The 27,600-nt window shown below is 39.6% G+C and overlaps 3 protein-coding genes across 3 annotated transcripts; 1 reads left to right on the top strand and 2 right to left on the bottom strand.

Annotated features, from left to right (window-relative positions):
• Positions 1 to 646: 646 nt before the first annotated feature.
• Positions 647 to 3,027, bottom strand: c1d (C1D nuclear receptor corepressor). Its single transcript, XM_034135844.1, has 5 exons — positions 2,942 to 3,027; positions 2,549 to 2,681; positions 1,878 to 1,944; positions 1,558 to 1,613; positions 647 to 1,461 (listed from the first exon to the last, which is right to left on the bottom strand). Exons 2-5 carry the CDS (start codon positions 2,675 to 2,677, stop codon positions 1,249 to 1,251), a joined length of 465 nt encoding a protein of 154 aa, XP_033991735.1. The 5' UTR covers positions 2,678 to 2,681; positions 2,942 to 3,027; the 3' UTR covers positions 647 to 1,248.
• Positions 3,028 to 3,496: 469 nt separating this feature from the next.
• LOC117487185 lies at positions 3,497 to 17,323 on the top strand. The gene is made up of 17 exons (XM_034135842.1): positions 3,497 to 3,655; positions 4,157 to 4,325; positions 4,683 to 4,849; positions 5,261 to 5,391; positions 5,770 to 5,936; positions 7,095 to 7,180; positions 7,487 to 7,567; positions 8,516 to 8,630; positions 11,347 to 11,522; positions 12,178 to 12,399; positions 13,262 to 13,464; positions 13,895 to 14,017; positions 14,333 to 14,470; positions 14,661 to 14,895; positions 15,295 to 15,496; positions 16,386 to 16,624; positions 17,202 to 17,323. Exons 1-17 carry the CDS (start codon positions 3,497 to 3,499, stop codon positions 17,241 to 17,243), a joined length of 2,655 nt encoding a protein of 884 aa, XP_033991733.1. The 3' UTR covers positions 17,244 to 17,323.
• A 3,722-nt stretch (positions 17,324 to 21,045) lies between these two features.
• wdr92 (WD repeat domain 92) lies at positions 21,046 to 27,524 on the bottom strand. Its single transcript, XM_034135865.1, has 8 exons — positions 27,241 to 27,524; positions 26,252 to 26,352; positions 25,880 to 26,010; positions 25,403 to 25,504; positions 25,162 to 25,277; positions 23,718 to 23,852; positions 22,011 to 22,108; positions 21,046 to 21,598 (listed from the first exon to the last, which is right to left on the bottom strand). Exons 1-8 carry the CDS (start codon positions 27,424 to 27,426, stop codon positions 21,391 to 21,393), a joined length of 1,077 nt encoding a protein of 358 aa, XP_033991756.1. The 5' UTR covers positions 27,427 to 27,524; the 3' UTR covers positions 21,046 to 21,390.
• Between the last annotated feature and the right edge of the window lie 76 nt (positions 27,525 to 27,600).

Genomic DNA, 27,600 nt, shown 5'->3' with positions numbered 1-27,600 from the left:
CAGGCAGTAACATGAAGACTTGTTACTGAGACACTCACTACGGGTTATGAGTTTAGACTCCATGGGGAAGATAAAAACTGAAGAATAAATTGTACTTAGTCCACATATTGCAACCTTCAAGCCAGAGTGCAACCAATAATCTTTACTGGCAAAACGAGTCACAACACCATATATATTGGCAAGAAATCTACAAGAGATTGTACAGTGCAATCAGAGAGATACAGTATGTCCACGTTTTTGAGCAAGTCCACGAATGCAGTCTTTGTCAAGTCTGTCACCACCTTTGCGCAGCTGCTGGCTCAGAGTATGCAGGTACTAAAATCACATCCACCAAGTTGTCCTCAAACTGTACACTTGGTGTTAACTGCACTACACATTATATTTCCATTTTGATAAGCACATCTATTCTGTATGCATGTCCCAGTAAGACATAAGAGCGCATCAGTAAGCCAGCATGCACAATACCAGGGTCCTGGAACCCAAGCAGCTAAATGGAATTGAGCCATTTTTTACATCAGTGGATTTTCTGTTACATGCCAAAATCTCACACAGCTTGCATTGGAATGTTTTAAATGATAGTTATTTTCACACTTTTTTTCATGAGGAATAAATTGAATAATAGAAAAAAGGGGATTTAACAAACATGTTTTGGTGAGTGATGTGGTTTTATGCAGTAAGATAGTATTACATTACCAACAACGTTGTATGAATACATGTTTTACACATGGCACTGGTAAAAAAAACATCTCTTAAAAAACAAATTATGATTCATTGAATCACTTTAAAAAAGAAAGAGAAAAATCGAAAAGTCTTATTCCTCGAACAGAAGGAATGGAACAATCTTAAATGAGATATTCCAAAACATGGTACACACACACGTTTTAAAATATGTCAGTATTTAGTTTTACTCACTTTCTAAAGGAAATTGTATGTTTTCATGGTTTTGGAATCCTGAATAAGATTTAGGCAATAACTGAATGATGAAATTGCATTGTAAAAATATTATAGCCTTGAATCTATTGAATATTGAAGCAGACATATGTTCAGCAAAATCTGAAAGGTGATTCACAGATGGCAGAAAGTCTTGTGTTTTTGATACATCCAGTATAATTTGCTGACTGGTGAAATCTGACAGGTCTTGCACCCTGTAACACAACCATAGAAGATGCTTTGTTTCTTTGTGAGACAGAAATGTTCGTGTCCTAAAGTGGTTCAAAGTGCAGTGAGACCACACTGTAAAGCTCCTTCTTAACTTCTGCTCTGCTTTGGACGCTTAAACTGCGGGGTGTCAGGTTTTGCGTCTGCTGCTTTCTTGGATGCTGATTTTTTTCTAGAGTCTTTTTCGTCTGGCTCGTAGAGGGCACTCCTGACGAAGCGTGCCGCAGCTCCCTTATCCAGACGGGCAGCTTTCTTCCTGTCTGTGATCTCTTTCACTTTGTTCATGTATGTCCTTATTCGCTCCTGGAGAACAGAGAGTTGTTACAGAGGAGTTAGACAATGCAAACAAATACAGAAATTATTAAAATGTCAAAGAGAGAACAGAGAATTTATACATACCAACTCCTGTTTGATTCCATGCTCTCTTGGATTAATTCCTTGTGTAACCAAGTACACTGTAAACAACAAGGCCCAATTATGTCAATGGAGAATACAGACACAAATACAAGCAAATACAAATTCAACGCTCAATTATATAACACATTTATGAATAAATCAGCATGTAAGGTTATCTCAGAAAAACAGAAAATAATATGCTTATTATAGTATAATATGTGCAGTCAATAAAAAACAGGCAATCTTTCCCATTTTTGTGTTATTAATACATAAATAACTGGTTTGGTAAAAACTCAATAACAGCAGGCAGAAAAAAAACGTACTCCAGAATAATGAATTAAGGGTGTAGGCAGACATCAGATCCAGCTTGGCTTGGTCCAAAGGGTCCAGCTGTCAATAAAACAAATGTAGTTTTGTCAGTCATTGTGTTAAATTCCTTCTGTCGCAAAAATGTCAATAGCACAGTAACTAACAAGCAAAACAAAACAATAATGTGCCCTATATTTATCCAAATCACAGACTGCTTGATACACCCAAGCATCATAGTTTAGGAGCTTAATGCATGTTTGGCATGTAAATCAAAGTACTGCACACGTGCAAAAGTCAAGAAAATAATATAGAATATACAAATTACAATAATAATGTAACTTATACATACTCTCTATAAGAAACGATAACATATATGTACAGTATAGCTGTAATAGATAGAATATAACTGTATTTTGGAATAAGAGAGCTGTACATTTCTGAGCATCAACCACATGTGTTTAGTTATATGTTTCAATATATCTGTCAAATAGGCTTTTCTCACATTTGACATGTTCACATGTTATAGAAGAGAACAAGTGTAGCAAATAACATAAATCATATTTGTTTCTTATTGGTGTGGTAACGTTGCCACTTATCCATGCCATCATTTTAAAAGCTGTGTATGCTTGCTTCATTCCTTAAAGCTTAACAAGTGTTGTGAAAAGTATTAACAGCCTAACTTTACCTTATGCATCAGGTCGTTCTTGGGCAACTTGTCCAACATGGTTTTGATAGCAGTAACTGAGGAGTCAAATCCTGTGAGCTGATCGTCTATCTCGTGAGGGTAGTCCTCCGTTTTGCCGTCCGCTGCCATGTTCCTGTAAAAATAATTATGATCCGACAATATTATGAAGCCCTGTTGTACCAAAAAGATCCCATTCAAATCTGTAGTGTTAGCTTTGTAGCTAGTAGATAGCTAACACATGCTGCTAAAAGGATCAGAGGCACACGTTTCAAAGAGCAGACATTGAGTGGCAACTGTGTATTATGTGTTAAACAACACTTGACAGTGGTTAAATGTAAAAACAAGTCCACTGGAAACAGAAGTTAACGGTAAAGTAAGCTATTTCTGTATTACCTTTTTTAGCACACACCACGCTTTGGCAGACCGGAAGTGACGTCAGTAAACAACACAGCCTGTCTTATTTTTCTTCTGTACTGCCGTCTGCCGTTTGGAGGAGGACATTATCCATTTATGACATTTTTAACTTAAACTGTAGTATTTTATAGATTGGTAACTGCTGTATCTGAGAAAAAACATATATTGTGCATCGACCACCGTTGTTTACCAGTTTATCCTCTAAGTTAGCTGTTAACTAATGCTCATTTTGACACATTTAAACATACTTTTTACACCAACGTTAACGCTTTAACAAAACAACATGTTGTGAGTTTTGTATAACTGTGTTTCTTCATCGGAGGAATTACGTATACAACATTCAGCTTAGCTTTAGCTAGTCTGAAGGCAGCAAAGGTGTTCACGTTACTATGGAAACTTGGCGTCAGTGTAGTAAATGAATCCTGGTGTCATGGGATGTCAGTTTTATGTGCGTTTAGGACTTGGACTGTTGTAGGTATACCTGAACACAAGTAAACCAGGTGTACAATTAAATGAAAAAAAGAGGCTTGAGACATGGACAACTGTGATTTGGAGAAGTTATCTGTGTCTGTTGGGAAGCTCCTTCCTGCTTTCACACCACAAGTCACAGACTACAGAGTGACGGTGGAGAGCAATGTGAACAAAGTGAGTCTGAAGCTGATCACCAGTGACTGTGGAGCTTCATACAATATTGTGAGTACTGTCCTGTCAATATGTTTTTATACTTATAATATTGTATGATTGAAAATACAATATAGTACCAATACATTACTGTAAAAATACTTAATTACAAGTAAAGAACCTACATTAAAAAAGTAAAAGTACAGGTGTTATCTGCAAAATGCAGCTTATTTAAAGTTTAAAAAGTAATAACTGTGCAGAAAAATTGCCATTATGTGTGTATATAATTATATTTATGTGACATTTCTAGATGATATTGTTGCATCAAGTAGCATTTTATTTTACGATAAAGTTCTGATTGACTTATTAGCTGGCTCTAATTTGACTCTTTTGTCACTTAAGAGTTAGTCCACTTGTTTAATTTATAAGAAGGGATAGGGTTAGGGTTAGTTATTTCATTATTTCTCTTTTAAATAGACGTATACAGTAGCATAATCACCTCAAAATTGTAATTAAGTGTAGTACTTGACTAAAAGTAACTTCCCACCTCTGAATATAACCAATTTTGTACAGCTTTGTGGAGATGGTTCCAGCACCATTAACCTGAATGATGGGTTAACCAGAGTGGACATCGAGGTGATAGCAGAGGATGGCACCGTTAAGAAATACTGTGTGGAAATCACCAAGCTGTCTGCAAAGATCGCAGCACTCAGTGATCTGGCTGTGGATGGAGATATTCCACGTAATCCTGCATTCTGTACCAAAATCTATGGATACAACAGTGAGTACAGCCTTCATGTGAAACTATGAAAAAGCCAGTTAAAGTACCAGAATGTTGGGACATTATTACATATTTTTATTAAGAAATACATATTATTTGCAACAAAAACATATTTGGAAAAAGTCAAACATGTACAGTAATAGCATGTACTGTATATGAATAATGATACAAAAATAATGAAATATAGTATTTGAGGTGTATATACATTATATTGTCTTTGTTATAAGTATCTGGTGGTAACATGTCCATATAAGATACCTTTGTATCTTGGTATTTTTTGTCTCTTTCGCCATCAACTTTAACCTCTTTTTCCTGCAGGTCTTGTTCCATTTCATTGTAACGCGGTGACCCTGCTTCCCAAGGTGCCGGACCGAAACATAAAAGTTGCAGTGAATCGGGGAGAGAGCTCACAGCCAGTCCCTCTGAATTATGGAGACTCTGTGGTGGAGATCTCAGTCCGTTCAGCAGATGGCAGCAATTCACAGGTACGAGACATAAGAGAGGAGGGCTGTGTGTTTCAGCACACTGACTTGTTGACATTATATTTAAAAAATGACGATCATCTTCATGGGTTCACCACCTCATCCTCACCTACAGTACAAAATGGTAACCTGTAGATTTTGGAGCACCACCCACACTGTTAGTTGCTCCATGTTCCGATATCACAGAATGTGAGAAGGCGTTCAAGAGGACAGTTTTCTGGGGTCATTTTAGGTTACATAATGATTACAACATTTTTAAGATTCAAGGCTTTATTGTCATGTGCACATTAGCTACAGTGTAGATATGGCAATGAAAAACTTAAGTCACAGGCTCCTCCAACAGTGCAACATGAATATATATAGGACATAAAACAGATAAAAATAGTGCTGTTTCCCTGTGTTGTTGTCCCTCAGGTGTACACACTGCTGGTGACTCGAGAGCTGATTCCCATGGCTGTGACCTTCACTGATGGGAAGCAGCAGCTGGACTACGAATGTCCAGTATCTCTGACTGCCTTTTATAGACCCATATCTATCAAGCACAGGTAAAACCTGAATAGAAAGACACTTAATAAGAGAAAATATTAGCAGTTCTAACTGCACCTACCCACTTCATCATATTGCTAAACCAAGTGTTTTAGAGTTAATGCAATAGTCAAATCATAATTATAAAAATAAATCAAGTAAAATAAATTGAACCAGTGATCACATCTCAGTTTGCCAATTGGAAAACACATTTGTAATTCCCTAATTTGAAACTTGTAATTGTTTAAGTTTGAATAATCATAGCCATTGTGCTTGATCATTTTCATATTTGTTATCATTTGAAATATAAACAAAAATAACTACATTTATATGCACATACTAATTTCTGTATTGGTTAAAGAAATGCAGCCAATGTTGGTTCTCCTGTTGATTTGCAGTGACCCAAAGCACATCTTCTCAAGGCCTTATATTGAGATGCTGGCACGCAGATCAAAAGTCGACCCACTTAGCGACAGTCCGCTGGGAGACGGCTGGAAGGTTGTTGAAATGGACCTCGACAAGAAGATGTCGGATGCTCTGGTCAAGTGCTTTTTTAATTACAGAGGTGAATATTGGAGTCTTAGATCCTTTAATAGATTTTTCCAAAGCAGAGCTGCTGTGGAGGCAAAGCTATTACTCAGTGGGTTAAAGGTCAGTGGAGTGAAGCATCAAACCACCATTATTCAGGCAAACAAATAAAATTGTATTGTAAAGAAGGAAGGTAACAGCTTGCCAACTTCCTACCTTGTATCATTCATCAAATAATAAAAAATGGTACGAAATTGACCTACAATCAGAATAACAGATTATTTGACTTAATTGAGATTTTAGATCAGTTTAATTATTTCTGTCTCCATAGCAGATTTACCTACAGACCTACTTCCGTAATGTGCCAGGCACGCTCTTGTCTTACCTTTTGACAGTCCTGATTACACTCCCTGAACTATCATGTAACATGCTGTCACTGTAGACAACTATTTAGTTACTGTAATGAGGCGGATACTATTACTTAACTAAGACCTTGTGATCTATCTGTTTCAGATCCAAGGCTGCATTTTGTATCAGGCCTCATTTGAGCTTTCCCCTGCCTAGTTAGTCACATGAGTGATTGGTCTCTGGACAACTAAGACCTCTTTCTAATTGACTTATTTGAGGTTCTGGATAATTACACAGTGCAGAAAATGCCACCATGACAACATCTAATAGACTACAGTAGTTAGACACATGTGTTATGACTCAATTTAAAAGACTAAAATGCTATCAGTAGCTCCTCTTATTCTGTACAAAAAAGAGGCAATCCTTGATAATAATAATAATAATAGCTTGGATTTATATAGCGCCTTTCATGAGACCCAAGGTCGCTTAAAGTTGATTAAAGAGTTAATTGAAGTGTTTTCTGTTACACTTTTCAGTAGTTTAGGTCAACACTATCCATTCTAGTGTGTGATACACATGGTTGGGAGGGTTACTTTAAGAATGTATTCCATTACAATGACTAGTTACCCTATGAAGAATATATATTTAGTTGGAAAAATGTGTCTTCTTAAATTGTAGTAAATGCCGACAGAATTGTATCATTTAAAATGCTGATAACACATTTCTTTATGTAACGGTATAGGAGTAAAAGATGTTTGTCTCCTGAAAACGTAATCCCATAACTTGTGATCTGTTACTCCCCAAGCCTGGTGACATATTGTGGCTCTGATGTGTTTTTCTAACAAAGGATGTATCAGTGAGATGAAGCTGAGTGAGCTGGGGTCACACTCCCTGGACTGTCCACACAGGCCCACAGGGGAGCTGGATGCAAAGGTCAGAGTGAAAGATTAAACATCGCTCTGCAGAGCCAGAATCACTGCCATCGACCTCTGCTCATCCTTTATTTACCAGTCAGCGCTCACTTCACAGTGACTAAGTGCTGGTTTGAGTTCCACAGTAAAAGTATCTCATGTGTTTGTGTGCAGTGCATGTGAGGATATGATGCAGAGGTGTGCCAGTCTTTTCACATTTCAGTATGTTGTTATTCAACCTTGAATAGGAATGCCAAGCTCTTTATATTAAATAGTTTGCTGGATCAGTTTTTATCTAAAATCTGGTTTACACATCTCTCATTTTCAGGATGTCACAGAGACTGATTGGTACAAGAAGCATTTTGCATCATCCAGTTGTTTGGAGATCGACACTATACACACTTTGGAGGTAATAAATGTATTTTACTATGCTCACCATTTAATTAGATTTCTAAAGGGCTATTTCCCTTAATGTTTATTCATTCTTGTTTGTTAAACCTTATATTTTACAAGTTTTGCCATTTTGAAGAGTAGAGATCAAATTGAGGGCCGTGTGCAGACTCAAAGTTCCTGTAATTATTTTTTGGTTCATGATTTTTGTTAGTGATTATGATATTGTTACATTGACACATCCACAGTTCTATTGGTAAATAAAAGTTGATGAACTATGATTTCAGTTATGAATAATTTGTCTTTAGTTCCTTTGTCTTTTTTAGACAAAGGAACTATGTCTAAACATAGTTCCTTTTAAAAGCCACAATCCTTATATACAGGGTGTCCGCGGGGTCTTAAAAAGTATTAAAAGTTGATAAATCAATTTAGCGAAAATGAAGGCTATTAAAAAGTATTAAATGGCATTTTCCAAGGTATTACATTTTGTAGCTTGTTTTCAATAAGTATATAAATTGTCCAAAGAGGTTGTATTCTACAGTGTGCCTGAATGTAATCATTGCGTAGGTGTGTAGTGTGATTCTGTGTAGTTTATTTATGGCATCCCGTTGGATTTGACGTCATCTGAACAGGACATCGCACGCTCACAGCTTGATAGCGCGCGAAGGTCCGTTTACGCCGGTTGTTAAACAACATCGTTATGGGGAAATGCAAGTCTGCGTCCAAATGGTTGGAAGATAAGGAGGAAGGACAATCAATACTGTATATAGTAAATGTGAGGTAAAGTGTGTCGCCAATGCAACCGGTTAAAACTCAAAGTGGCGATGAGGTCTTAAAATGTATGGAAAGGGTCTTAAAAAAGGTCTTAAAAGGTATTACATTTGACTTCAGGATTCCTGCATATACCCTGTATATAACTCACAAATAGATGATGGATGAACAGATGATTGTATTCTGTGTACTGCAGGTGCGTAACTGGGAGAAAAGACTACAAATTACAGAAGGAGAAGACAGTGTGGAGGAACTGTGTGCCTCGGCCCAGGATCACCTGAAACTCTACCGCCAACGCCTGCCTAAACCCGGTATGAACTGAAGCACTTTCCAAACCAAGAGTTAAGGATCAGAAATGAAAGGGAAGACAAGTGATCTACCAAAGTCTGTTTAAGCAACGAGTATCAATTACAGTGAGGGCTTAAGTCGCCCAAGCAACGGCCAGTTTGCCCTCTTTGGCAAATAAGCAGTTGCTACAACAAAAAGTACAGGTAACCCATATACCAAATGAATTTACCCTACCATCCAAACCTTTAATACTATTTAAAATAGAAAAAGCAATGCCAATGTTATTTGTTAAACACTTGACAGAGTATTTTCTTTTTACGTTTGTTGGATTAAAATGCTTGATTGAAGCCTAAAAAAATCCTCCACCTAAAATCTGATACGTATCCAGATACAAATAGTTATATGCCTGTACATTTTTTTAATTTAATCACAAGTATATACAACTTATCTGTATATATCTTACTCCATACCATATCTGCACTAAAACCCACTCTTGATGTACTTTGAACTTATCGTTTTTTCTAAATGACAAACCCTTCAACAGAGAGTTTCTGTTATATCATTTCCCTTGCCACTCCTTGGCACAGCTCAGCCATTAAAAAAACATTGAAATGAGTTGGCAGTTGAAGCTTCCTCCTCTTTCTAGCGTGCCAGTTACTCATGTTACTGCTCGTCTTTTCTCAGCTACTTGTACCGCGCTAATTGTTTGATGACTCTGAGAAGAGACATTCGAGACAGATCCCAGAGGACTGAATGAAAGTCATTGGACCCGAACAGAGACATAACACCAGAGGGAGAGAGAGAGAGAGTTGGAATGATAAAGGAAGCAATAGAAACAGCTAATCTTCACCTCTTAACAAATATAAAAGTGTTTTCTGTTGTACGAGATCAGGCTCAATCTGACCTCAAAACACAAAGATCATGTTGTATCAATTATGTAGAATTGTATCAAGGCTGAGGGACCCTTCAATAATTTATTTTTAATATTAAGAGACTATATACTATAATATGTAACATTTCAACATTAGCTGCATGCTATCCTATATGTGCATGGCCCACAGAACATTTACTTTAGTGGACTTTTTAAAAATCTGATTATATATATTGGTTAATATTGTATTATTTGCATCAGCGGCAGATTGGGTTTGATGGATATGTTTTGTAATATTCTCTGGTAATATAAAAACTGTGACATCAGTGCAGTGTGACAGATAAGAGATCATGCCAAGGGAAGCTGCACTCTCTGAATATTTCATGCAAAGGACGCATGCAATCATTCTTAAGGGAAATAGAGAAGGCGGCCAAACGGGAGATCCTTTTATTACTCATTATCCGGTGTACTGTGAAGTGTTTGTGTTCCAACATTAGTGGAAGAGTTTCATTTCAGAATGAGACTGTAAGACTTATCTTCCACAACATCAGTCATTTGGCATCTGTAACTTAATTGAGTTAGTCATATTTTTCTTTATTATTTTTGTATTCAATCTTTGTGTCTTAAAGGTGGGGTAGGTAATTTTGGAGAAACCAGCTCGAGTGCGGTAGAATTTGAAAATGCACTGCCGGAAAAAATCTGCCACTTCCTTACAGAGCCCCTCCTCCAACACACACAAACGCACACATGACCAATGAGGGCACGAGATAAGTTTGTGCACAGATGGAAGGCTGACAGGCAGGTAGGCCATCCAGTTATTTTAGCCGGGCCGGCTCAGATGATTGGTTGTGCTTTTTACAGCGCCACAGCTTCCACAGATGACATTTTTTTATGGATTTTTTGTCAAAGCACTTAAGATATTCATTGCTATCGGGATGTTAAGAGCATTCCATGGAATATAACAAAAAGTGTATCTCGAGCCGGTTTCTCAAACGTACCTACCCCACCTTTAAAGGTAGGGTAGGTAAGAATGGAGAAACCAGCTCGAGTGCGCTAGAATTTGAAAGTACGCAACCGAAAAAAATCTGCCCCTTCCTTCAGACTTTGTTACAGAGCCCCTCCTCCAACACACACAAACGCACACATGACCAATGAGGGCACGAGATAAGTGTGTGCACAAGATGGAAGGCTGACAGGCAGGTAGGCCATCCAGTTATTTTAGCCGGGCCGGCTCAGATGATTGGTCGTGCTTTTTACAGCGCCACGGCTTCCACAGATGATATTTTTTACATCTATTTATTGTCAAAGCATTTAATGTATTCATTGCTATCGGGATGTTAAGAGCATTCCATGGAATATAACAAAAAGTGTTTCTGAAGTGAATTACCTACCCCACCTTTAAGTTACTCTTATCCTTTTGTAGCACATAGTAGCACAGTATCAAGATTTGAAACAGTTATACTGTAAAATGAATACACTTAGAAAACACTCAATAAGTAGTTTGTTGCCAGCTTCTTAGTCGGTGTGTTTTTGAGCAAAACCTCCCCTTACGCTCTCCACAGTGTTTCACAGTGGTTTCACAATCACCATTAATACGTGTTGTAACAGTTATACAAAACATTATGGCTCTTGATTTTTACGTATACATTTAATTAATTACAGGCATGATAACTATATAAAAGGTTTTAATCATTTAAAGTATACTGAAACCTTTACTGTAATACACAGCAGGTAATACTGTTACTGTGAAATGATATTTTTCAGGTCTGTATTAATGCAAATGATCTCACAAATAGATGCAAATACTTATGGGCCCTTTTGTCTGATGTGTGCATATACTACAGTGTTTGTTCCTGATATTTCAACAGGGGATGTGTTGCAGTATGAGGATGGACAGTCTCCTCTGTACAGCCTGGAGCAGGCGGCTGTCCTCCATGCATCAGCCATCAGACTCAGCTCCAGAGAGGCCAGACTCCACTTCCTGCTGGGCCTCTCTCTGGAGGAGCAGCACTATGCCACCGAGATGTACGGCCTCCGCAGGAAGGTAGTTCTAGGCAAAAATAAGTGATGAAATGTGAGCTTTTAATAACTAGATGTACCAACACAAGAGGACATTTTGTAAATTACAATTCTCCTTTAGCACTGACACTGGTACACACATTCACACAGGGCATTTGCTCAAGAACAAGTTTCCCCTAAAGGTGGCCTTCAAGCACCCTGCAATGTTTTGTTATGTACTTAGCTCAAGGGCATTCCCACATTTTTCCAGTTACTCTTTGCTGTGTACCACCATGAAAGGGATCATGTGGCGCAGTGGGTTGTGCATTGGTGTTCGGATCAGGGGGTCACAGGTTCAAACCCCACTGCAGTCAGCATGTCGTTGTGTCCCTGGGCAAGACACTTCACCCCAAATTGCTCCTGTGGTGATTATCCACAGTATTGAGTATATAAGTCACTTTGGATAAAAGCGTCTAACAAGTAACATGTAATGAAATGTCCTGAAAAAACCCATTAAAATGTATAAATGTGACGCATGTGGAGGTTAAGGAATTTATAAAGTATGAAAAAGTTTTAAAGAAATACTTGAATAGTTTATTTTGAAAGTTTATAACTAATCATATTATAGGTGAAAATGTTTCTCCTATTTGAGAACATCCAAAATCAGCCCACCTCTCACCTTTGAATCCATTCTTCTCCAGGCTGAAAGAGGCAGAGATGAACTGAGCGATGCCAAGTCGACGGCCCGTCAGGACGACATCCTGGCGGTGTGTAAGCTCCATGGATTCCTCGGCAGGCCCACGGTGGAGAACCAGCTGCAGGCCCTGGATAAAGAGTATCAGCAGCTCAGAGACCAGGGCCAGTCTGGCAGAGCAGACTACGTTCAGACGCTCTATATCTGGCTCTCTAAGAAATCTGGCAAGGTAACTGTGTCATAAGCAGTTTACTTCACTTGCTGTATGACTTACAACATGACTGACTTGATAGGATGAGCAGCCATGTTAACCTTTTTATTATTTGCTTATCCTGTTCAGGGTCTAAGGTAGATTTACAGTCGCTGTTTACAGAGTAATACAGTAATAATAATCTACTTCTCTGACATCATGGTATACAGCCAATACTATTTAGTCACTTTCAGAATCAGAATCAGAATACCTTTATTAGTCCCACAGAAGGGAAATGTACAGTGTTACAGCAGAAAAGAGCAAAAGACAGCTTAATGTTACCTAAGAAGCATGCATACACAATTTATTAAAGATAAGAAAATACACATTTGTATCATCTTACTTTTGTTTTTTAAAGCGTATAATGGGATTTCCTTTTGGTAGATTAAGAAAAGTATCCTCTTTCATTATTACAGACCAGAAGCAAGCAATACGGAATTGATTCTGGCGTTATGCATTTGTATGTATGTTTTGTAGTGATACAGACTGAAATAACACATACTTATTCATCTATAAATCTGGTTAGATAAAGGCACCCAGATGAAGTTGATCTATATATTCTTTGCCGAATGATTTAAAGGGCTGTAAGAAAATGTGTATGTTTAAGAAAATGTATAAAGAAAGCGTAATTAGACAGCATGAAGTTGACTTTTGATTGTGTTCTGGTTTTATGTTTCAGTATTTGTAAGCAACTGTGAGGGGCAGGCAAAATAAGATTTTCTTGTCCCTGCTCCTTTCCACCATGCGCTATAAAAAAAAGTGTACATGTTTTGTTTTAAAATAACTGCCATGTGTGGAATAAACAAATAAATAAATAATTCTCTCTCCCCTCTTGTTGCAGGACAGCAGTGCAGCGGTGCGGGATGAAGGGAGTGGTCTGCACCGCGCCCTGATGAAGTACCTGGACGCCTGGTCTCTGAGTCCTGACAGCTGGGAGTTCAGCCTCCACACAGGGAGGCTGCTGCTGCTGCAGGGGAGGGGGGGCGAGGCCCTGCAGCACCTCCAGAGCGGCCTGGCCCTGCGCCCGCTGCACCCTGCTCTCAGGTCAGGACATACAGGAAGCACAACATCGTATTTACCTGACATGTTTATTCAAAGCAACTTACATAAACTTCAATACCGTTGACGGTGATAAGAGTAACACAGATTAAGTGATCATCATTCATGTATTTCAACTCCTAAAAGCAACCCTTTGTTCAAACTGGAGCTTGGGTATTGACTTGTTGCTTTAGCTGGAATTAAGTATAAAGAGGTGAATGCATGCAGATCCTTTCCTTTCACTGTTACACAAGAGCAGCTTTGACTAACCTGTCAACCTGCTTTACAAATGATCATACAGATGGTTGAGTAAGAAAAACAGAAGTAGTGTAGTCACACGTGTGAGACGAAGCCCCACAGTTCAACAGGGTCCTGCCTAATGTTCAACAGTTAGTTTTATTTTCAACATTTGTTTTGTGTTGCCTTCTGTTCTCAGATTCTTCACCGGGCTGGCTCTGCTGCACCAGGAGCAGAAAGCCTCTGAGGACACAGAGAAGGAGGCTGCTCTGCTCTTACACCAGGGACTGGAGCACTTTGTCCGACAGCGCTGCAGCAAGAGGTTTGCATTATTTTGTGTGTGGTTTGGAGGGAGATAGTGTGAGGGCAGGACAGTTATAGTAATGTGAACAAGGATGCTGGACATCATCATAATAACCCACTATCGTTGTCAGTTACTGGAACCAGAAAGTCATACCTGTGCAAAACACAATTAAATGTTATGTGTAGAAAGTTTGGGTGGCTAGTTAGTATTTTGAAAATGTGCCGGTTAATTTGGATAAACCACCAAGTATCTTCTGCTGTCGTATTTTATTTTATGTTGTAAGGTTGTCTTGGTCATCATGGTTGTTTTTCATGCCTAATGTTCTGTCTACAGCAGGGTGGAGCAGGACCCATCGGACCCTCTCTCTAGCCGCAGCACTCAGTTCCTGCGAGGCCTTCTCACTCTGGGTCAGCTGCAGCAGAAACACACTCTGTCTTTGCAGGCCATGAGCGCGGAGCAGGTCTATCACATGTATGTTACAAATCAGAAGTTTCCTAAAGTAAAACATTGCCCAATATTGGCTTTTTACCCAGTGCTTGTGGTGGATCTCAGCTCATATTAGAGCATGTGATTCAAGGGAAAACTCCCATCGTTTACATCTGTTTAAAACGTGTTTAAGCACTGAATGAAATCCCTGTCTCTGTGCTGGAATGCCTCTCAGTGTAGCAGTGCTGTCTGCCCAGAGTGTGAGTCAGTGTGTGTGTCGTGGCGAGGCGGTGGTGCAGCTGGAGTGGGTGCTGCTGGATGCTCATTTCGCCCTGCTGCAGAGGCTGATCCAGGATCAGGCTGGCATGGAGAGGCAGTCCCTGGTGGCCAAGAGATGCCAGGCCCTCACTGCACTCATACGCCTCGCCTCCATCGCCCCCTGTCAGGAGCTGCTGGACATGCAGGAGAGGGTAAGCTAGGCGAGCAAACGTATTTTATTCGTCTGTTTTAGTTTATGAAGTTGACACATCCTCAGAAATCTGTCAGTGTTTTGAGTTACGATGCGTTCATTCACTATAGTTGGTCCACTGCCTTTGACTATAACAACTATACCACTACTTATGTGCAATAAACACTTCATTTATATGGCATTACTTGTTTCTTCAATACTTTTATATGTTCACTTACTTTGTATAATGCTGCTATTACTATTTTTTACCAAGGACCTTTGCAGTTGTGACCCTATACTGTATGTCCCGCTGTAGGATGAATAAAAGATTTCTGATTCATAATAATTGACTTTGTTTCCAGTACCGAATATGGCAGATAAATAAAAACTCTTCTGCTAACCTCCATGGCTCTGTGCACAGGTATGTCAGCTGGCAGTGTTGACGACCCCGAGGGACAGCCCCGCCCTCTGTCTCCTGGGCCGGGCACAGCTGGCTCAATACGACAACAACCCAAATTCAGAAAGGTCAAAGGAAGCCTTACGTGACGCCTGCCTCAGCTTCCAGGCCAGCATTGAGCTGGAACACAAGACGCTGAGCGGAGAGCCACTGGAGCAGCTGACCAGTGAGTCTACATGGTCTCAGTCTAGCAGATACATATACTAATAATAATAATACATTTCATTTTTATAGCGCTTTTCCTGGTGCTCAAAGACGCTTAAAATATGTAAAGATGCACCTAACCTTACGTTAATGGAAAATGAAATGCTGGGCCCTTATGACAAAACAGACTACAAATGATCAAAAAGTTGAGAGGAGACAAGGAGACAAGGGGAGACAAAAGGAGATGGGGGAGTTGAGAGGAAACTGGGAAACAAGGGGAGATTATAGGAGACAAGGGGAGATGGGGGAGTTGAGAGGAAACAAGGAGACAAGGGGAGATTATAGGGGAGATGGGGGAGTTGAGAGGAAACAAGGAGACATTATAGGAGACAAGGGGAGATGGGGGAGTTGAGAGGAAACAAGGGGAGATGGGGGAGTCAAGAGGAGACTGGGGGAGTTGAGAGGAAACAAGGAGAGACTATCGGAGACAAAAGAAGATGGGGGAGTTGAGAGGAAACAAGGAGACAAGGGGAGATGGGGGAGTTGAGAGGAAACAAGGAGAGATTATAGGAGACAAAGGGAGATGGGGGAGTTGAGAGGAAACAAGGAGAGATTATAGGGAACAAAAGGAGATGGGGGTGTTGAGAGGAAACAAGGAGACAAGGGGAGATGGGGGGGGAGTTGAGAGGAAACAAGGAGACTGGGGGAGTTGAGAGGAAACAAGGAGAGATGATAGGAGACAAAAGGAGATGGGGGGGAGTTGAGAGGAAACAAGGAGACTGGGGGAGTTGAGAGGAAACAAGGAGAGATTATAGGAGATTAACTGCTGCGCAATAAACACTTTAAATTAAAGTTATGAAATCCTTTTGCCACATCCTCCTCTCCCATATTAACCGAGCCTGTTTGTTCAGAACAAAAGTGGTGGCAGGAGCGGCAGGAAGCTGCGAAGCCCTCGATCAGCCAACCAGGGGGGGTGAAGGGACCCTCTGACACCGGGGGGGCCAGGAGAGGAGCAAAGCAGAGCAGGGGGGGGCCCGGTCAGAGGCGGGGGGCAGGAGCTGGGACCAAAGCTCCTGCCCCCCCCGGCCCCCCCAGCCCCCATCAGGGGAGGGAGAGCCGCCCAGCCTGCAGCCAGAGCCCCTGCAGCCAGGTGAGGCTCGCTAGCAGGGTTTCACTGACCTTTAATGTGGCTGTCTGCAGATGTTTGTTAGCATTTAGAACCAAAGAACGAACAAAAGAACATCCATAACATTCATCTGTTTGCAACTTATATATATATATCAATATTCCAATTACTCTGCACTATTTTTATTCTATTTTATTTTATTTACTTGCACTATTATCTGTGTTATTGTGTTGCACTGTTGGAGGAGCCTGTGACCTAAGCTTTTCATTGTCATAACTACACTGTAGCTGCTGCACACGTGACAATAAAAGCCTTGAATCTTGAATTTAGGAATGTGGCTATATATGTATTTTCTCACACTTCTTATTCATGTCAACCACAATCTTTTACTTTTTGTCAGATTGGGAAGTGTCACTGGATTTTCTGTGTGTTATATATACACAAAAAAGTAAAACAAATCCTGACCACATGGCATCAACATTAAGAGAAATGTGTTACTTTGAATACAATACGTCATGTATGAACACAAAGTAAATGTATGGTGTGTCTTTCATTTTGAAATCCACTTCAAAGCTGATGTATTTGACTGTCCCTCCTGTAGGGGGAGAGCTGGAGCAGCAGCCAAGCCAGACAGATCAGCTAAACCCTCCACCAGCATCACTAAACCTCAGCTCCCCACCAGCAGCTCTCAGCAGGAAGGTCAATCAAATAGTGTTAAAGCAGCAGAGGGTAAGGCATGACAAATATATTAAGAGTGACATCCATACACATGTGAAAGCCTTCTTCTCCAAAGTATATTACAAGTGTATATATAGTTACATATGGTACAAATTAAGAAATACTCCAGTTGTTATTGGAACAACAATTGAATTATTGTAAAACCTCATACCTGGGATATGAAATCAGCAACATCAGTATCAGACGTCTTTCAGCATCTTTTTCCTGCTGAGTTTGTTAAAAGAGTTATATTTCCTGAGTTTGTCAAAAGAGTTATATTTTCTGAGTTTGTCAAAAGAGTTATATTTCCTGTGTGTTCAGAGCCTGCTGTGGACGACACAGTGATCGCGTCCGGTCCGATGAACCGCAGCTCTCATGTCTCGCGGCTGGGTTTAGCCCGCGCTCTGACCCGCTCTGCAGACACACAGGAACGGGCCAGGCAGCTCTACCAGGAGGTCATCGCCATGGCACCAGGGGTCAGTTTGGTTCTGCTACATTTATATTATCTGTTCTTATTTGTTCTATGTCCTATATATATGTTGCACTGTTGGAGGAGCCTGTGACCTACGATTTTCATTGCCATATCTACACTGTAGCTAATGTGCAAATGACAATAAAACCTTGAGTTATTATGCTCCAAATATCTGGAACAAACTCCCAGAAACCTGCAGGTTCGCTGCAACTCTGACTACTTTAAAATCCAGGCTGAAGACTTTGCTTTTTGCCGCTGCTTTTAATTGAACTATTCATATCTTGCACTACATTCATGTATTTTGTCTTTTAATGTTTATTTTATTATCTTTGCTTTTAAATGCCATTTTCTTAATGTCTTTCATTTTTGTAAAGCACTTTGAATTGCCTTGTGTTGAAAGGTGCTATATAAATAAACTTGCCTTGCCTTGAAACTTGAAATATTTTGTTTGCATGCATGTTTGTAGCACGTACAGTTCTGTTATTTTCTTTTACCTCAATTGATGTTATTCAAGTAAGACGTAATTCATGAATCCACTTTTCTGTGTAGGTCCATGATGCCTACATTGAGCTGGTGCAGCTGCTGGAGGAGTGCGACCCTCAGGCTGCGGTGGAGGTGTACTGCAGGTTCCCTCTGAAGCCTGTAGCAGAGCAGAGCTTCGAGGACGCCTTCATCACAGGAGAGATCGTCCGCTTGCTGATGGCGCTGGAGCTGTACGACCACCTGCTGCTGGGCCCCAGCCTGGTGGCGTACGGCAAAGTCATGGGCCTAAGTAATCTCCTTTACCATTATGAAAATCTTATTGTTAGAACCAGTCAAAAATAATCATAGTAGTGAAGTGAATGCAAACAGATAGTTACTTTAAAGCTCACCTATTATGCAAAATCCACTTGTTCATGTCTTTTATACATCAACATGTGTCCCCTCTGTGTAAAGAGATTCTGAAAGTTTCAGGAAAAAAGATTCGCTCACTTTTTGTCCTGATCCATTTATATAATAACCTGTGTGAAAATGAGCTGATCAGATTTTGGCCACTTTATGATGTCATAACGATTTTTTGGCTTGTGTAACCATTAGCCAATCAGCAACCAAGGTATTATAGCAGCTATCGGATGGAATCAATACATGGGCTGCACAGGTTGTCATGTCCGACTATCACAAGTAGAATCATAATGAAAAATACGCCGGTAAAAAGTGCCTGTAGAAAACGGCTTAGCAAGTAGTCAGTTTAGCTTCGGTTGCTATGCTAACATCACCCATGTTATACCAGAGAAACTTTCATAACAGCGTTGTGATGCCAAACAGCGTCAATTCAGACTGACACACATTCACTTAAGGGGAACTGGGGATATGTGGACGCAGTCCCCCGTTGTTGTTGTTGTGAGCGCCGTTGGGGAGCAAATCAGCGATGTAAACGGTGACGTCATGAGGCAGCAGCGGCAGCACCATCCCGGCTCTGAGTGGTGTGAACAAAGCGGGAGCAGAAAAGGGAAACCGGAGCTGAACCAGAAAAGCTCTAGCTCGGAGCTAGAAAGGGAAAAGCGCTGGTGTGAAAGCCGCACTAGAGCACCATTGTGTTCTTTTTAACCAAATATCTCTCAGAGGGGTGTGGGGAGGGGCTCCTTATTTTCATCTAAAGTAACAGACAGAGAATCAGCACTTTTGAAACAGGGCTGAAACAGAGGGGATTATGGGATGCTGCAATGATCTGTTTGGTATTTCAGCCAATCAGAGACAGGTTCTGTATATATCTGAGACCTGTAATATATTGATGAAAAACAGTATAATAGGGGACCTTTAAAGGGCTGTTTACTTTGAATAAATACACTTTTAAATTATAATCTGTCATGACATGCAGCATCATGTCAGATAGTAACTGACTATGCATAATGCAAATCAGGTTAGTGATTATTTTAGTATGTTAACATATATAAAGAATTTAAATATGAATTTGGTTATGTGTGTTTGTAGGTTGCCTAGAGAAATACATTGACATCTTGGATGATAAGTCCATGACCAAGCTGCTGATGAGTGTGTACGCCAAGATCAACGACCGACCGGAGGACGATCAGGAAATGCTGGACTTCTTCAAGTTCAAATGCTGGATATGATGATGCTTATAACACTGTAACAGATACCTGTATTTATCTGTTTGCTTCCTGAAGTGACCTACATACAACTGATGTTATTAATAAACGGTTCTTATTAGACAGAGGATACTGAGAAATGTTTTATCCTTTTCTGTTTATTTTGAAAACTCAGAGTTCTCCACAAAAAGAGCAAAGACTTAAATAGACAAAACAGGAGAAAACTTTTGCCAATAGTGCAACAAAATAACGGGGATTTCAGTGAGCATACTACAAAAATGGAAACAAAAATGAAAGCTTGATATCCAAATTCTTTCAAATCAAACCTATATTACCTATAGGCTTTTAATAACAGGGTCATTCCTAGCATTCGGTGCCATTTAGGTCCCCAACACATTATATCATATATTTTGAATTTAAAAGGTCTAATGCTTATTTTTTAAAAGCTTGGTTTTAAATGTTTATCCTCCTCTACCATAAAACAATAATGTTATTTACCCAGGATATTCAAAATTCTAAATAATTACTCTGATTTTAGCACAAGTAGGCCAAATTGCTGTGTCCCAAATCATGTTTGCTCAACTTCTGTAACAGATATAAAAAAAGAAATCAAAGAAATACAAACTGTTGCATAACCCTTTTGCTAATATTCCTCACCAAATTTGTTGTCAATACATTTTTTAAACCCCCCTACTCTGATTTGAATCCCTCTGGACACGCCCCTTTACTATTCTACTATTTGTATGACTCAAGGATACATTTTGAGTGGGAAAATCATCTTCAAGAAGCAGAGTGTATGCATTCTTCCTTCAACATTTTTCTAACGTTTTTTAAAGAACTTAACTGTTGCGGTAAAGCATAAATGTTATGCTCATTTTTAGTGGAAACTGATAATTTGTTTTACATTTAGAAAATATGGCAAATATATCTATCAAATATATGTTTCTGTTGTCACCAAGTGCTAGCTTGATTATCATCACACATGTAGCAATAGCCAAGTTTCGCATAAAATGTCCACCCTGTTACTATTTTTCACAGTAACAGGGTGGACACACAGTAACTGGGGATGTTACAAAAAAAAACGTTTAAAGCATAATATCCTGAGCTTGACCAAAATATGTTTCTTATACTTTAACAAGCCATCATTCAGATTAAATAAAAAAAACATGGAAAATTATGTTTTTTATTTTGGATTAACCTAGCTGAAATGGCACCGAATGCTAGGAATGACTCAACAAGGAAAGCAAAGCACTGCACATTTCTTTAGGGGATAGCATGAGACAGAGCAGCTGAACACAAACCAAGAAGTTAATTTGACTTAAATAGTTTTATGACAAGATGATTGTTAATTGTACAACATTGAGATTTACAGCTGACAGAACTCCCAGTAGAAAAAAAAAACCATTCATCCTCACAAACAGGCAGAGATGTATTGTAAAAGTATCTCTGCAGTTGTGTCTCATTTTGCATCCGGCTGCACAGATCTTCCCCTTCAGTCTCTGGTCTACTTCTTTTTACACCTGGCTGAGTTTGGTGACGATGAGCACGCGCACAGTCTGGTCGAAGCCGGAGCACACACACAGGCCCTTCTTGTCGGGGCTCCAGTCCAGGCTGGCGATTGGCTGCGTGGACAGCGTGGCGTTCTGTAACAGCGTGACGGAGCCAGCTACGCCCACGGCCAAGTCGTCTGAGTCTGTCTTGCTTCTCTGAGAGGGATACTCACTGGAAAAAACAAACATTTGATGGATTAGCTTATTTCATTTCATTTGTATTTGTCATGGTATGCACAACTTAATGTATAACAATTATTTACAAAACATGTCTCTATAAACACACCATAACCGGAAAGGAGCAGGGAGAAGAAAATAATCTTATATGACCTGCACCTTTCTAAAAAAAAACATGTTCTTATTCACAGCCAATCATAACAGTATCGTAGGAAAAGGAGAGAAACACAAAAACGTACAAACAAAAACACTTGGTTCCCACTTGACAGTTAACGGACAGAAACAAAACAAAAAAACACCAAGACATCACTTATAGTAAAGCATGGAAATTGTTTCTCATAAATAAAACAATCATGACGAGTCCTTTAAATTAGATATATTATAATAGTTAATGCTGGGTTACTTACTATTTCCAAAGATGTAGGTTGCCTGCCCCCCCGGTAGTCATGAAGATGTCTCTGTTTTGAGGCAAGTGCTTCACCTGCCAGATGGTCGACTTGTGAGCCTAAAACGAACAACAGGTATCATTTACTTCCCGAAACAATTCATTTAGTAAGGGCAACATTAATTCCCAGCCCCTTTCAAGGCCAATGCTTTTTTTAGAACAGCTGTAAATCACTTTAATCAGCTGAGGTTTAAATAATGTTGCATCGCTGACGTGTCATTCTGCCCAAAGTGTTTCCACTTTTCTTTCCGTATTGTCTTAAATTCTAAAGACTGTTTTTGACACAGTAGTTTTCATCCCTACTATAGTCTCTGCTATCAGGCCTCTTTCCTTTAACCACACTTTTCAACTGTCAACTGGCCAAACTGCTTTAAGATACGCGGAACAGTTATAATTAGTTATTTGACATCACTGAGTCTGGTTTCAACGTTCAATGTGGTTATTAATCACATAACTATGATGCCATGGAAAAGAGACAATAATAAAACAACTATATCCTACTTTAACTCAAACTTATAGCATACATCAGGGTATATGCAGGAATCCTGAAGTCAGATGTAATACCTTTTAAGACCTTTTTAAAGGCCCTTTCCATACATTTTAAGACCTCATCGCCACTTGGAGTTTTAACCGGTTACATTGGCGACACACTTTACCTCACATTTACTATATACAGTATTGATTGTCCTTCCTCCTTATCTTCCAACCATTTGGACGCAAACTTGCATTTCCCCATAACGATGTTGTTTAACAACCGGCGTAAACGGAGCATCGCACGCTATCAAGCAGTGAGCGTGCGATGTCCTGTTCAGATGACGTCAAACCCAACGGGATGCCATAAATAAACTACACAGAATCACACTACACACCTACGCAATGATTACATTCAGGCAGACTGTAGAATACAACCTCTTTGGACAATTTATATACTTATTGAAAACAAGCTACAAAATGTAATACCTTGGGAAATGCCGTTTAATACTTTTTAATAGCCTTCATTTTCGCTAAATTGATTTATCAACTTTTAATCATTTTTAAGACCCCGCGGACACCCTGTAATAATAAAACAACTATATCCTACTTTAACTCAAACTTATAGCATACATACCAGCTTCAGAATCCACTTGCCAGTTTATTCTACTGTTTTAAGGTGTTTCGCATAATGATAGAAACAATATCAGAGCTTTGTGTGACTGTAGACTAGAGCTACGCAGATATCTTTTTTTAGATCAAAATATCTGGTGGATGTATAGACTGTATATATAAAGGGTGGATGCTAATGACTCATGGTATTAATGTGCAGACTGCTGATCGCTTAAAAAAAAAACGGGACAAATATTTATAAAGCTGAGGCCTCTGATCTCTCAGACCTAGCAAACACTTGGCTGGGCTGTGAACTAATCCCAGTTTAAGTGTGTTTTTCTAACATTTTCTAACAAAAAGCCCCACTTCTCTCTGCTGACCGGCCCGGTGTCATTTTTGGCCGGTGTCACAAAGCCCCAGAGAATATTAGACAAACACAACCCCAAACACTTTCAGCTGTGAAAACGGCCAAAACGATTTTCCCCTCTGTACCACACAAATGTAAAAATAATAATAATTATAATAACCATTTGACATTTTTCCCATTCGGGTGAGCCAAACATCCGTCTGCGCCCGGGTCAATTACCTTTTCTGAGACGGAGCTGAAGCCCTTGGTGGGGTGTTGGGTCCTCATGTCAAAGACGTGGAATTTTCCCTCCAGTGACGTGGCAACCAGTTTATTCATGTTGATGTCTTTCCTGTCAAACTCCACGCAGCATACCTGGCCATGATGTAAGAAAACACAACAGTCACTCGCTGGACATTCACCAAAAACTATTATCCTTACAACAGAATGTGTGTTGAAATGGACGTAAAAAAAACCTGGTGAGTTCATGGAGGTGATGAATGAGAGAAGGCTTTCTGTCCCCAGAGTAAAAGCTAACATGGTGAAGCAGTGTTCAGTTATTATGCTCCATATATCTGGGAAAAACTCTCCAAATACTGCAGGTCCGCTTCATCTCTCACTTCTTTTGAATCAAGGCTGAAAAGATTCATTTTTGCTTCTGCGTTTTTTAAAGCAAATCATTATTAATATCTTTAACTGCACTGTAACTTTTATTCTTGTATTTTATACCTATCTTATTTTTATTTTAGCTTGCATTAAATGTAACTATCTTGATTTGTAAATGAATGTTTTTAAATGGATTGAAGTGTGAAGTTTATGATTTGTTTTTCTTGCACTTTTAATGTTTATTTTTGTAAAGCACTCTGATTGCTATATCAATGAACATGCCTTGCCTTAAAAGGTAGGGTAGGTAAGAATGGAGAAACCAGCTCGAGTGCGCTAGAATTTGAAAGTACACAACCGGAAAAAATCTGCCTCTTCCTTCAGACTTCCTTACAGAGCCCCTCCTCCAACACACACGAACGCACACATGACCAATGAGGGCACGAGATAAGTTTGTGCACGAGATGGAAGGCTGACAGGCAGGTAGGCCATCCAGTTATTTTAGCCGGGCCGGCTCAGATGATTGGTCGTGCTTTTTACAGCGCCACGGCTTCCACAGATGAATTTTTTTTATGTATTTATTGTCAAAGCATTTAATATATTCATTGCTATCGGGATGTTAAGAGCATTCCATGGAATATAACAAAAAGTGTTTCTGAAGTGAATTACCTACCCCACCTTTAACTTGCCTCATGAAATCAGTGCAGTGCTTTGTATACGGTGTGTGAGGGTAACATGCATACAGACTTCCTCTGTGGTTTTATGAGCAGGGAAGTCATTTTAAGCTCTGTCTCCAAATCTGTCTGTGTGTGTCTATGATTCAATCAGGTAGCAGTGCAAAAGAAAACATTTATGTTTACACGGTTTGTCCGAATAGAAACATGAGTATTCATACGAGGACTACTCTCAGCGCTCACTGAGTCACTTTGTTCCCCTTTTCTTCAGATGTGGTTGTAATTTTCTTGCCGTGGAGCCACGCTGTCTGACTTTAAGAAATCGAGAGGAAAATGTTCTCCTGAAGTGTTAAACATCAACACCCACACACCACTTATTAGAACATGTTTTCTTATGTTCACCTCACCCCGTTTTTAATGTTGGTTTCCCACCGTAGAGACATGTTTCTCAAGTCAAAGAGTTTGATGTCGCCGTTGTCGTAGCCAGCACACACACAGCGGTCCTGATCATTAAAGGCATGACCTGTGATGAAAGGGTCAAAGGAACAATTAACAGTGCTTTCGTTCATAATGGTTAAAGAACACTTAACCAGAAGTTTGAAACAGGACTGGTCTTTTGGAGAGCTGAAATGTTTTTATTTCACACACCTAATGCAACCGTCCAGCAGTCCCTCTTAGTTTCTCCTTCCCCGGGCTCCATGTTGGCTACAGGTGAATCCTTCTGTCGGGTATCCCACACCTTTACTGTCCCTGTAACACCATAGAGGGTTTTACATTAAGCTCTCTTTGTTCTTGATCCAAGATTCAAGGCTTTTATTGTCACGTGTGCATAGCTACAGTGTAGTTATGACAATGAAAATCTTAGGTCACAGGCTCCTCCAACAGTGTAACACAATAAAACAGATAATAGTGCAAATAAATAAAATAATATAATAGAAGTAGTGCAGAATAGTCTACAAGTAATTGGAATATTGATTTACATAAGTTGCAAACAGATGAATTTTATGGATGTTCTTTCAAAAGTTCAGGTGTTTAACAGTCTTATGAATGGGACGAAACTGTCTCTTGCGATTGCTTTGAAAAGTTGTATTCATAAACTACATTCAACTTTGTTATCGCTCTTACCGTCTCTGCTTCCAGTGACTATCTCGGGTGCGCCATCACCGATCCCCAGGCCGCCGACACCATCAATACTATTAATGATCTCTTTGTGGGCCTTAACACTGAACACCGGAGTACCAGACACCTCCAGGTTCCTGTGGACAACAGAAGCATCCACAGTGAAGGAAACAGTCAACTTAAAAACAGGGTCAGTGTGACCTCACTTTCAATTCAGTCAGACAGTGATGTATCTTTCACATATTCCATAACTAATTGTCCATTTGAACATCTTCAAATGGACAACCAGCTTTAGCACACAATGGTTTTCTTTCATCATATCACTTTAATACTGGCAATAAACAGATGGTGTGATAAAGGTGGATGTGGATTAAATACCATATATTGAGATTTCCACCAAAATCCCCAGTTGCTAAGTGTCTTTGTTGAAGAGATGTGGCCCCGAATGTCCCGCACTTGATTGGTTTAGGAAATTCTTGCTGAAACATATGAGAGGTGAAGTTTAAACTACACATATATATAATGTGACATTGAACCAATTGCCCAAAAAGCATTATTTCAAATGATTAAGAACAGAGTCTCATCCACCCTAACCCTGATACAGATACATAACATTATTAATCATTATTTTCACGCCTTCTCTACACTGTTGATGTTCTTATGTTGACACACACACACTGCTGTACATTGATGTCTGTTGTAGGGCTGGTATTTAGTACTTGAAGGACAGGTGCACTTCAGGTCAAATTGTCCTTCAACATTAAAGTAATGACAACATTTCACATACCAATTTATCCTTAAGTAATATGACATATAGTATTCTGAAATGGGCCATTCTGCATAGTGAGTACTTTCACTTTTGATACTTTAAGTGACTCTTAACACTTTACTTAACAAAAAAAGTGGTATGGCTTAAGTACTTCCTCTACCACACACACACACACACACACACACACACACACACACACACACACACACACACACACACACACACACACACACACCACACACACACACACACACACACACACACACACACACACACACACACACACACACACACACACACACACACACACACACACACACACACACACACACACACACACACACACACACACACACACAATGTATAAAAAGGTATATACATTTTATAAAGCCCACGAGGAAAAAGATGCCTGAACTATTACTACTAAATGTCCTTGGCTGTCTTTCTTAACATTGCCTGTTGCTATGGAGACAGTAACCTAGCAAGACTTTTCTGGCTAACTAAGCTAACCCCAACACAAGCGGGGTTCATAGCGCTTTTCCTGAGTAAAATATAGGACGAAGGCAAACAAAAAGTAAAAGGTTGACTTGTTCTGTACCTCCTTGATAAGCTGAGCCTCTCCTTGCTGTACTTCATATATCTGCATTACTCCAGTTCCTCTCGCATAGTTCCCCAGGCAGACGAACTTCGCGCTGCAAGGAATCCATTTACTGTCAAACACCGTGTAGTTCAAACTCTTCTGAAAATGCGAAATAATCTGAGGCTTATCTAGTGGCGATGACATCTTGGCTGTTTGGTTGATAATATGTTAAAAGTAGATTTTTCTTGTAAAAGTATCAAGAAACCCGACGTCAGATGCAGCTCGCTGCCAAAACAAATGACGTTGAGAATGTCCTACAGCTGAGCGTATGGGTGTCTAAATATATGCCTGACAAATATGTTAAATGTAAGTAAATAT

Source organism: Trematomus bernacchii, unplaced genomic scaffold, assembly GCF_902827165.1.
Source record: "Trematomus bernacchii unplaced genomic scaffold, fTreBer1.1, whole genome shotgun sequence".
Lineage (NCBI taxonomy): Eukaryota > Metazoa > Chordata > Actinopteri > Perciformes > Nototheniidae > Trematomus > Trematomus bernacchii.
This window is presented reverse-complemented; position numbering and strand designations above follow the sequence as displayed.

Coding starts and splice junctions, on each gene's coding strand:
- c1d (XM_034135844.1), bottom strand. CDS start 2,677: ATGGCAGCGGACGGCAAAACGGAGGACTACCCTCACGAGATAGACGAT. Junction 1,945..2,548: donor AGAACGACCTGATGCATAAG/GTAAAGTTAGGC, acceptor TTTTATTGACAG/CTGGACCCTTTGGACCAAGC. Junction 1,462..1,557: donor ATGGAATCAAACAGGAGTTG/GTATGTATAAAT, acceptor TCTGTTCTCCAG/GAGCGAATAAGGACATACAT.
- LOC117487185 (XM_034135842.1), top strand. CDS start 3,497: ATGGACAACTGTGATTTGGAGAAGTTATCTGTGTCTGTTGGGAAGCTC. Junction 4,850..5,260: donor CAGATGGCAGCAATTCACAG/GTACGAGACATA, acceptor GTTGTCCCTCAG/GTGTACACACTGCTGGTGAC. Junction 13,465..13,894: donor CCGCTGCACCCTGCTCTCAG/GTCAGGACATAC, acceptor TTCTGTTCTCAG/ATTCTTCACCGGGCTGGCTC.
- wdr92 (XM_034135865.1), bottom strand. CDS start 27,426: ATGTCATCGCCACTAGATAAGCCTCAGATTATTTCGCATTTTCAGAAG. Junction 26,011..26,251: donor GGTGGAAATCTCAATATATG/GTATTTAATCCA, acceptor TGTTGTCCACAG/GAACCTGGAGGTGTCTGGTA. Junction 25,278..25,402: donor CTGCTGGACGGTTGCATTAG/GTGTGTGAAATA, acceptor CTTTCATCACAG/GTCATGCCTTTAATGATCAG.